The sequence below is a fragment of the Rhagoletis zephyria genome, unplaced genomic scaffold, assembly GCF_001687245.7.
Source record: "Rhagoletis zephyria isolate East Lansing unplaced genomic scaffold, Rhagoletis_zephyria_1.1 Rzeph_scaffold_09036, whole genome shotgun sequence".
Taxonomy (NCBI): domain Eukaryota; kingdom Metazoa; phylum Arthropoda; class Insecta; order Diptera; family Tephritidae; genus Rhagoletis; species Rhagoletis zephyria.
In genome coordinates, this window is record NW_016166115.1 from 11077 (window position 1) to 23385 (window position 12309).

A 12309-nucleotide genomic window follows, 5' to 3' on the forward strand; every position below is an offset into this window, starting at 1 on the left:
ACATATATTTAATACTTGCGCCGGGTATTTAATGTTCGGCTCCGCCCGAACTTAGACTTTCTTACTTGTTTTAATCTAGCACGCTTTTTAATTCAAAACTTCTTTCTCTCAGTGCACCGGTTTAATTTGTGAAATAGTCACATTTCGAGATAGTTGAACTTTGCACAAGCAATAGTTGATGATTAGTATATGTACCTAAATACGTTCAAAATGACGTGCACAGAGTTTTACAATTATATTAAGGAAAAGACAGAAGTTTTGAAACAAGTTCACAGCAACGAAAAATATGACTGATATTTTTATGTTATCTAGAAATTTAATTCTTTCATGAAACCTAGAGTACTTATAAGTACAGTGCCGTGAAAAATTATTGGCTCGGAGGCTCTTTCATCAGATCACAATTTCTAATCTGATCTTTTAGACAAATTTTGAAAATGTAGCTTTTGAGCCAATTAATAAAGCAAGTCTGAAGTTGCCAGCAGATTTCGTTGATTTGTAGCATTTATTTTTTTTTTTGTTGACAGTGTCTTCCATATAAAAATAATTATCGAACATAGTTTGTATGGAAGAAACTTTCAGTAAAAACAATACCAAAAATTAACTAAAATTGAATGGGCTGCAAAACTTCATTTAAAAAATTTTTATAAATAGTCTGATTAGAATGTTGAAAATTTGTATGCAAATTTATTTAATTTTCCCGAGTTTAGCAAAAAGTTTAACAATTTTATTTTTATGTTTTTTCATATGTTTAGTATAAACTGTAATTTTGTAAAGAATAAAAAAAGGTTCATGCATTGTGAAAAATTCTCTGTGCTTTAGTTGTGATAAGTTGTTTTGTTTTGTTGGCGTACGTTGTAATGATCTCATGATCTCATGTTTTTATGTTTTTGTTTTTGTCTGTCAAAATAAAATTTCACTACATCCTTTCGCACGTCGAAATGAAAGAGAAGGGAGCGAGAGGCCCTCCCTAAAGTGTCCCGGTTTGGCAATAGAGATATCTGGCAGCCCTACACTTACATCACACTCCCAGTAAAAAATGTGCACTCTAGTGCGTCTTTTGGAATGCAATGTAGGGCATTATGCTTTTATATCGTTTAATTCCTCACTCGGTTTTGCTTAATGACAAACATTCTTTTTAGCAAAACAGAGCTCCGACGGTACGTCCCATAAAATTCTGAAGATACCAAAATCTCTGTACTCATATAGGGTAAAATAAAACGCTCAACCATTCCTTATCAATTATCTCTGAATCAGTGGCGGATTCTGGGGGGTAGGTGGAGTTTTGGGTGTTAAACTACGTGTCAGTCAGTGACGGACCCTCCGCTGGCTCCGCCACTGCTTTGAACACTTAGTCATTAGTTCCTATTGGTCTTACGATACGCAGTAAAAAGTAGCTTTTGTGCCGCAAAATTTGAGGTAGAAGATGACCTGAACAGTCAATGTTGACGTAAATACTTAACCACTATAACTAAATAAAATATTTTTTTTGATATTGTAATTTTTTTTTTTTGATAACTACTTAAGTATTATCTTATCATAAGTGAAGCATTTGGTATCTCTACGGTATATCTCCAAAAAATTAAGCAATTTACACGGAGATTTCACCACACAAGACAGCAATAAAAGAATTACATTTGAAATACGAGTAACGGCAGGTGGCTTTTTGTAAATAAAAACACTTCAGTTTTTATCGTTTGGACTTTAAATTTTGAGATTTTTTCTGGACGGTTTTATTATATGTATACAGTTATGGAATTTTTTATGTTGGATTTTGCTTGTATAAAATAGAGATGCCAGATGAAAATAAAAAAAATTTATTTTGGAATCGATTCGAATCGAAATAAAAATAATCGATGCAGAAAGAAATCGTCAAAAAATAACTCGATCTCCCAAAATTGATATATATAATACGAACATTCAACAGAAACTTCATAAATCCTTAGCACAACTTAGGAAAATGGTAAAATTTTTTTAAAATTTTGTTTTATCTCAAAATTTACCGCTATTTTAAAAATGTATTATACATTAATACAATAGCCCAGTAAAGCTTACGTATACAGATTTTTTGGCAGTACAGATTTTTTACGTTATTTTTGTTTTCATATTCAACAATTTTTTATTAGGCCAAAAAAATATCAAAAACGATTTTTTATGTTTTCGCTAACTGCGTATTTCACTCCATATTAAACAAATCGCACCATAAATACGATTTTTTCGAATAGATCGGTCTCTGGTCTACCTACCCGAAAAAAGTATCCTATATATTATTCTAGACAAAAGGGTACCTACGCACCAAATGTTAGACAAATCGAACCATAAATACAATTTTTCCGAAAAGATCGGACGCTGGTCCAACTCCCGGAAAAAAAGTAAATTTTGACATTGCGGTTGCTGAAAGTTATTAATGTAAAAAAATTTCATGAAAATCGGACCAGCGGTTCGCGAGATTACCTGTTACAAAGAAATGGGCCATCCCCTTATATAATTACTATATATAGAAGTATAGATAGATAGATATATATTACACATACATGAAAAAGAATAACTTCACGATAAAAAATATCTGTAAGCAACACTTTCATTTAAAAAATAATAATAAACATTAAATAAACAACCAAAAAAATAGTCAAAACTTGTTCGAACGTCGCTTACCCTTTCATTTGCCCGCCACTGTACATAAAAATGTTAAATCTTTACCCAGCCAGCAAAAATATCGTAAACACACTGAAAACTCGATATTTTCTCGAAGAAAAACGGGCTAAAATGTCGTTTATGATAGCCGTTTACGATTCGTTTTCGAGTACTTTATCGCTTGAAATTGTCGATCGCCTACGAAAAGTCGTAAACGGATCAAAAGAGCATTCGTATGCGAATATTATATATTATAAAATATTGTGGTTCAAGAAAAATTTCCAACAGAATGCCAATTTTTTCTTGTGCTGACAAATTGCTACAATTTCTTTTATTTTGTTTTTGTTTTATCGTTTACGAGCCATTCTCAAACTTTTCCCCGATCGAGAATCCCTCGTGAAACATAGGGCTGGTTTCTCCATCTCAACTTAACTTAGTTAAGCCAATTTTCTTGACTTAGTCATGAATAAGCTGTGTAAAACGTAGGTTAACTTTTGACTTAAGTCCAAAAAGTGGCTAACCTAAGTTAAGTAGAGTTGGAGAAACCAGCCCATAATGTTCGTAAAATGTAAGTTTTTTTGCTGGCTGGATATGTTGTTCTAGTTTTTATACATATGTACATATGTAGTTGAATTTCGAGCTGTTCGATTATTCGTGTTTAACTTTCTGTGTTTAAAATAGATTTTCCCGCGGATTTTCGCTATTAAAACCAACAAAGAAATTGACCAACGGATCGATCTGCGTCCTCTTTTTTTTTTTGGAAAATTTTATCTCATTTCATTTATTTTTATAAAGATTTTGCGGATATAAATTTTTCCCGACCATCAGTTTGCGCCACTGAATATCACTAATTGATATTTTTATTAATAAAAGCTTCGTACAAAAAAAAATGTTTGAGTACATACTATTTTTCTATCTTAATAAAATGCGAAAATCGGTTTGCGCCTCCACTTTCCATTGCCCCAGGGCGGCAACATACATACATATGTATGTACTCATTTAATGTTTAACTGCGAGGTAGTGATAACCAGACATTGAACAACCGACCCTAAGTAAGTACTGATTATGGTTAATTAGTTGGGTATTTTTTTTTTTTTTGATTGACGCCAAGTATCAACACTTTTCAGTTGAGAAACCAGGTAGTTACAAAGATTAAAGGGATTTTACATGCAAGTGCAAATTTAAGTATGAGCTTAACTAATGGTGATTTTGTTTCTAGCAAAAAATGTCGCCTTTTGATTGCCCCTTTCTCATTTCGTGATCGAAATTAAAGGCAAAGGGTGAGAAAATGTTGTGTTCGTTTCTTAAAATTTCAAACTCTTATAAGGCAAAGAAGGCCCTGCCCTGTGAAACCTAGTCAGGGGAGATAGTTGCCCTGAAAATCAGGTAGTTGTTTAAAATTACAACATTGTGAAGGCAAAACATGCATTTTTACAGGGTTGAGTGTAACACATCAAACACATTTTGCACCGGGGAAGGGCAACATTTTTTTGGAAGAAATGTAATCACCATAATATGTAATTATGGTTGATAATAAATAATCTGTGAGCGTTTGCAATTTCCAAATCAGATACTCACCCATGATTAAATTAAAAATAGATTTTCGATTTTGTTTGGCGTACATTGTCATCTTTGCAAATGTTAGCTGTTGTTGTTGTTGTTTCCTTTATTAAATTTGATTAATAGCTTAACAGTTGTTGTAGCTAGTATCGGCAAAATTTTGCTGGTCTTAGCTGTTTTTTTTAGTGATTTTTGTATTGTTACTTTTACTTTTACGTTTATTTCGCTTTGCCTCGTTGTCTTCACTTCCGTAATTAATGAGCCACCAACTACAACACTGATTGAGTTGAATGAAACCAAATTTATATTTATATTTAATTCTGTTTGCAAAAAAAAAAAATATTTGATTTATCTAGCCGAAACTAAACGCTTTAAGAATTTTTGCTTAACACATAAAATTTAAGTTACGTGCGACACACGATAATAACACTCCGCGACTGAAATGCGAACAGCAGCAGAACCGGCTAAAAGATCAGAACTAAGCGGTCGGACGGACAGTCATCTCACCGACAAAAAAAAAATCCAGCGTATTTAACCGATGTTCGGATATGTGAGTTGCTTGAATGTAGATTTCCCGAAGAGTGCGGATTCCCCAAGTCAATATCTACGTGTACATATGTATGTATGTATGTATATGCAGGTATGTAGGCATTTAGTTAGGTGTATTAGTTTCAAACAACGGCTTCAGACAATTACTCAAACCCGCACTGAATCACTTGTATCCAAAGCTCTGATTACAATAATAATTTTTACTATGACTCAACAGTTCCATGAGTTATGAAATTCTAACTCATTTTTGTTTCATTATTTTTCCCTTTGGACTAGTATTGCTATTCAATCATAAGTTGAACCATTTTATTTAATTTAATGTTTCAATAAAAATAAATGATGAATAAAAATTCGAATACCTAGATACTTAAAAAGTACCTATTAAAAAAATTAGGAGCATTTTGAGAAACCGTAAGTTTCCTTTTCGGTCTATTATCGTAGCACACCCAAAAAACACTCCGTCCAGTTTATCTTTGGTTGATTTAAGTAGTGTTTTATAAAAAATCATAAACGCATTTGGGAGTTCGCACTGAGTCTTTGCGGATGGTCTGAGAGAGCTTTTTGGTACTGAGAAATCACTCATTTGAGTCTCCTAACGGTGTTCAGCGCCTGGGAATCCATACAAAACTATCAGCGCAATTCTGGCTAAGATAGTTAAACGTCTTTTGTAGGACAAATGAAAGACAGATGGCCACGATAGTTCAAAAGACTTTTGTTACTCTAGCACAAAAGTCTTTAAAGAGCTCTCTCATTCACCACTCATCTATTTTAGAAAAAGAACTTGTATATCATTTAGCTCGCACTGCTTCAAAAGCCTCAATGACCGAGTGAACAAAGCGCAGGCAACGGAATTTTTTTCTTTTTTAATCTACATTTCCTTCGTTTTTAATTTAATAGTTAGGTTTTATCTTGTTAAAACAATAAAAATTTTTTTTTTATTTAATTTAATTTAATTTTTAGAAACTTATTTTTTTTTTTCCTAATTTATTATTTTATAAAGAAAAATATTTTGGTTTTACTTCATCTAATTTTTAGGATCTTATTTGTTTTTTTTTTTCCTTCTTTTAATTTTTAGATTTTACTCTTTAAGAAAGAAAAATATTTTTAAATTTAGAAACGTATTTTATTTGCTTCTTCTTTTTTGATAAAGTTTGTTTTTTTTAAATTAATTTCAAGATTCTGCTTTAAAAATATAAATATTTTTTTTTTAATTTTTAAGTACTATTCATTTTCTTATTGTTTGATTCATCTTTTTCTAACTTAACTTTTAGTTGTTATTATTTTAAAAGGAAAAAAAACATATATTTTTTAATTTATTTTAATATTTAAAAATATTTATTATATATTTTTGCCTTAATTTATTTTTTTTCTTTTGTTAATTACTTTTTTTCTTTTATTTATTAGTTTTTATTGTTATAAAAAGCTAATTTTATGTAATTTTTAAAAGGTGATATTTCGATTAATCTTCCGTAAGACAGTAAAGAGCTTTCAAAATATTTGCTAAAATTGACAATTGTCTAACGAAATACTGTGGTGAGTCGAAAGATAGTTGCCAGTATTGCCCTGTATATTTGTCAGAGATCTTTCAAATTATCAAGATTTATTTTTTCATAAAAAATTTCACTCATTGCACTTTTAAACCCACACATTTATGTACCTGTATACATATGTGCAGATGTATGTCTGTATTTTGCAATATAAAAACGATCTCTTGCTGTATGCAACCGTCCTCTACATACATATGCACAGCTGATATGGCTTCTATATGAGATTTTCACGTGGGTGTGCAACGAAAATTCGCTGCAATTAAGATTAACTGCCGTTTTATGATTTTTTACATATCCCTTAACTCTGATGGCTTTATAGTTAAAAAAAAAAATAAAAAAATCAGCCACTTGTTGCATACGAGCGCAATATGAATGCTTATCATTGTTGGGAAACTTTGACAAACATCAATTAAATAGTAATAAAAATGCAAACATACATAGTCATAGTCGTCATAAACTACAACAACACCACTTTTAAAGCAAATGAATAAGTGCATATTTAGTTAAGTCATACGTTTTTAATAAAAAAGATATTTAAACATGTTAACTAGATGATGTTCTACATTTATTAACACTATCACTCATTTTTTTTCAACTGCTTGCATTATTTTGCATACATACATGTGTGTATTTACTTATGTATTTATTTATTTTTTAATCATTTGTTTGTTTCTTATTATGTTTGTTTTTATTAAAATATTTTTTTCCTTTTAATTAAATTTCGCGCCAGATGCGTTGAAGCGAACTTGTCAATTCCTAAATGCTAAACAAGTGTACAGAACACACCTACACACGCGCGCTATTCAGCAGCTGAATATCGCGTTGATTGCGTACAATTAGGTACGATGGCACACCCGCTTTAAGTGGAGTCACGTTCTAGAATGACCAAGCCCGCCCCAGCAAGACAAGCTCAGAAGCTCGCACAGCTAACTGAGCAAGTGCGGTTATCATTAAACGGCAATCACTAGGCTGATCGGGATGATTTTTATTTGGCCGTTTTTTTTTTGTTATCATTTTCAAATTTTCCCTCAAATCAATCGATTTATAAATATATGTATGTATGTAAGAAAATGTTTACGAAATTTCTATTTAGGTAATACATATTAACACCTACCGTAACATTTTTCATATTAATATTTTAATCTTTGTTCATTCTCTACGCAAACTTAAAATGAAAATATCATGCAATATAACCTGATCTATAAAAACGTAATGTACGACTCAAAATTAAGTTTACGTATCTCGGCGTTTTTTTGTGTCGTTTTAGCGTCCCTCTAGTGTACATAGAGGTTTTGCACGGATCTGGACGAGTTAAAGTTCGAAGGCCATTTAGTGCTTGAAAAAGGCACTTCCGAGAAAAAAGTTTCAAACAAGAGTGACGTATTTTTTTTCTCAAAATGCGAATCCGTAGTAAAAACATGTACGTCTAATTTAAAAAGATGGACTCCCGGCCAGTTAACGATCAGTAAGAAAAATCTATAATTTTGCAACATCTCATAGCCCAGTAAATCTTTTATATTTTTATTCTCGAGCGCACTTTGTTCACATAACGGTTGATTGTGACAGCCAAAACGAATCGAGATAGATATAGACAAATGTATACATAAATGATCAGAATGAAAAGAGAAATCGATTAAGCGGTGACTGTCTATCCGTCCGTCCGTCCGTCAAAAATTGCGATATCTCAACGAAATTTGGCATGTATGTAGATTTCTCTTTAGCCAAGGTAGGTTGGTATTGAAAATGGACGAAATCGGAGCGTAACCACGCCCACTTCCCATATAACGGAATTTTTCAGAATTTTTTATGGAGGGTTTTGCTGTTTTTTTTTCATATAAAAAAAAATATATCAAAAAATAATCTAAAAAATCAACGGTAATTTTTTAACCACTTGAAACTTGCACTTTCCGATACTTCTTTTGAATGGGCTACAAAAACTGCATACCCGAAAATTTTCTAAATATTCTTATTAAAAATTTTAAAATTTGTATGACAATTTTTTAAAGTTTGATTAATTTTTTTTTTTCAATTTGTGCAAGCTTTTAAACTTTTATAATTGTAGTTTCTGTTATAGATTGAATTATATTTTAAATGACAATATCATTTTGAATTTCGTTGCTAATTGGATGATCGCATCTGTATTATTCATGAAAAACAGTGTTGCCAGCATTTGAGTTTCAAAAAGCACCAAAACTTGGAAAAAACCGTTTTACCACACCAAAAGCACAAAATTTTTTTGAATCAAAGGATACTTTTTTTCATAACAGTTTGTATTTAACAAAAGTAAAAAAATAAACAATGTTTACAAGTATAAATCAATACACAAAACTTTTTCGATTTCATAACGATTGAACAACAGCCTCTACACATGCCATGATGACTCGTGTTTACTATTTAAGTAATACCGAAGTACTGCTCATTAAAACCGGTATATATATCTCGAGAAAGAAAAATCGAATCGCAACAAAAGAAAATGAATTTTCAAGGGGAAGAGTAATGCTAAATGATGCCCTAAGTAGAAACAAATTTGTTGTTTTCAGAATATAACCTCAAATATCGCCAAAAACCATGTTTTTGGCACTTTGAGGTTGGGATATCCCACGTGGTAGAGCAATTCTGCGATCATATTTGCATTCAGCACCAACAAATCTTCAAGATACGATGTCTTTGAGTCAGGTGGTAAAAAAATTAAAAAAGTTGTCGAACTGTGTAATCAGTCAAAATATGCAGCTAATCTGAAATCGCCAATTATATGGAGGTACCCTTAGCTGAGATGGATAAAAAAAAGTATTGCGCTTTTTTTTTAATCCACAAATTTTTTAGTGGATAATTTTCACTGGAAAAGTATCTGCATGTATAGTAAAAACATAGACAGACGGCAGCGTTGATTTGGATCACCTCGTTAATTCGGAATTAACTCGGAAATTAACTGCAGTTGATCCGCATTAAGCCCTGCAGCTAATCTTAATCTTAAAATTAATGCAGAGCAGGGGAATTTTCGGTGACAACACTGACCAAAACCGCCAGCCGGAAGGCGAATGGTGGTAGCTGCGTACTAAAATTTCGTAGGATCCAGGTTCGATGCTCGGTTCGAGCGGTTGCAAACAAATTTTGTTTATTATATATTTATTAACCGTTTTCCAAAAAGGGGGAGGTTAACAGTTCGACGGAATATTCGTCGATTTCTCTATTTTTTTAAGGAGAGGTGGTACTAATTTAGTATAGATCCGGTACTCTTAATGAAAATTTAATTATTTTTTGCTTAAAAATTATTTGTTTTTTACTTAGATTTTTTATTTCATCTTTGGTTTTATTTTATTTCGCGTTATTTATTTCATTATAGCACAGTTAGTTTTAACTTTAAGAATTTAATTTTATTTAAAAAGCCCACAACAATTAACATTACAAAAAAAAAATAAATAAATGTAATAAATTTTGCCGTATGCCTAGTTATAAAGCTTGTTGACTGCATTTCGTTATACATTCTGAACGTTCGGAACAAACGTTTTCGTTTACATATTCGTTAGGCAGTACCGGATGTGTTATCACATATTGCAAACGCATGCCATACATAGTTGCTATAATTTTTTATATTATATTTAAAAAAAAATTAAAGGTTCATTCATTCGTTTTTTTATTCATTCAATCCCGCATAAACTGCAAGCGACTAACTGATATTTTGATCGACCAACCTAGGACATAACCGCGCTATATGTGCGTATATATATTTCGAGATGTACATACGTACATATGTACATACATAAATATTTATGTATTTTGCTACGCGAATTTCATCACGCACAGCTTTCGCTTAGCATTTACCTTGTAATCTGATCTGTATATAAGTTTGTATGTAAAGATAAGATGAACTGTGTAGCCATTTCACAGTTTCTTGCAATTAATAACATCAGTCCTTTTGAAATTGAACATATATGTAAGTATGTACATTAATATGACTTTTTCTAAAATTAAATACACATACACACAAGTGTTCACGTGTTGATTTTTTTTAATATTCACAGCGTTTTTCAAGCTAAATTTTTATTTTGTTATTTTTCTATAAAAATATTGTCCAAGCTTTAGCCAAAACCATGTACTAAATAAGTGTTTCAAGCTTTATGCAAAGTTTTGGAAAATTCATCAAAATTTCGAGCTTTATAGTCTGAATTTTTATAACATTTTTTGTGTATGCAGTTTTATAGCCCATACCATTTTAGTCTCATGAAGTGTAGTTTCAAGCGGCAATGCGTGTTGATTTTTAAGATTTTTTTTACTATTTTTCGTTTTTTTTTTATAAAATAAGTGCATTTTATGAAAACTGGCTTTTATTTTTGGCACTTTGCTGCGAACGGTCTTCAACATTTTAATTTCATAATAAACTGATGCTTATATGGAAAACGTGCAAAAATCCGTCACAAAAAAAAATACATGCATACATATTCCAGGGCGCCACACAGTGGTCTCAATAGCGAATCTAGCGGGACAAAACTATTTTAACAGATTCGCGTTGATGTATTTGTACACAACTTCGTATCTATTGGCTTATGGGGTAGTTTAATAATAAAATAATAAATAATGTAGACAAATTTTTAAAAATTTATCGAATTCTCTTGGAATTGTTGTATTTAGGAGTTTTATGGTAGCTGATTACGAATCTGAAAACAGGTTTCAAAAATTTTTAAATGATGCTTCCAGGCTTTCTAATTTAAAAATTTATTGAATTTTAATGGAACATAGTAAAAATTAGGGTCCTCTTGAATTCAAATATTAAACAAAGTTGGCAAAATGTGGCAAAAATTTTCTGTGCGTTTGTAGTCTAGGTGTTAAATGATAAAAATACGTCAATTGATTTTTGGCAAAATTTGGCAGAAATGGTTTCAACAATTTTGAAATCTAATAAAATTACATTTTACTTATGCTTTCAAAAATGCATGTTTTTCACTAACTATTTAATAACAAATCCGAGGTATGTTAGTCTCCATCACATCAGGTTCGAGGTGATCTGAAGGTCAAGTAGGGAAAAATTCAATAAAATTTTTCTGAATTTGACCCTGAGATGACCTTGGCATGACCTCTAGATGACCTTGAAGAATCACACACATTCGGATTCAGCGCCAACAAAAACAAAAAAATTAATTTTTAATTTTATTGAATAATTTTTTTTCCTAGTTGAGGTTAACGGATCTCGGATTCGGGTTCAGTGAGTCGAAAACCCCATATATGTACATATATGAATTTTAAGGTTTATTTAATTAATTTTTCCCTTCTTAACCTTCAAATGACCTCGAACCTGACGTGATGGTGGCCAACAGACCTCGGATTCGCATTCAGAGATGCCCCATCGGGGAACGTCACAATTTTCGCTATTATTTAGAAAAAAAAAACTTTAGAACAAAACAAAACCTAGGGTGCTGGATACGACTCTAGCGAACTCTGAAATTTTAAGGAATCTGTGGTACGTTCAGGACCGTAGCGTTTACAGGGGTCAAATGCAAAAATTTTACATTCATGTCAATCCTAAAATGGAGGGGCCTTCTTACTAGACATGCATATGAAATTAAATTCGGTCCTAGTGACGATTTGAAAACTTTGAATCCAGCTACTTATAATTCCCGATGCTTAAGGCTCGTTTAAAGACGTGAGATTAAGGGACCGATAAACATACGTGTACATTAGGGTGGTGCAAAAAAATACACAAATTTTGATCGAATAAAAAAACCACCAATAGAATTATGATGCAAATTTAACTCTAAAATAAAAGAACAAAATTTTGTATATTTAGAAGGTATGAGAATATCGTTTATGAAAAGATAGTAAGTTAAATTATAAATTTAAATATACACCATAATTTTATTGTTTGAAGATTTATGAATGGAAATATTTTTATTTGATCAAAAAATATTTATTTTTTACAATTTTCTGGGGAGAGGATGGAAAAAAATTTGGACCACCCTAGTGTGCATCCATATGTGCATACTTTATGTATGTAACACATATGCACAAATAGTATATGCCAATAATG

The 12309-nt window shown here is 31.4% G+C and overlaps 1 protein-coding gene across 1 annotated transcript in view; it reads right to left on the reverse strand.

Annotated features, from left to right (window-relative positions):
• Nucleotides 1-7181, reverse strand: part of LOC108375519 (uncharacterized) — a gene marked incomplete at its 3' end in the record, with an annotated part of 18251 nt that extends 11070 nt beyond the window's left edge. The window contains exons 1-2 of the mRNA XM_017631659.1: nt 7074-7181; nt 4210-4468 (exon numbers count right to left, since the gene is read on the reverse strand). Coding sequence (XP_017487148.1) covers nt 4210-4261 — 52 coding nt within the window. The remainder of the gene's footprint in view (nt 1-4209; nt 4469-7073) is intronic.
• Between the last annotated feature and the right edge of the window lie 5128 nt (nt 7182-12309).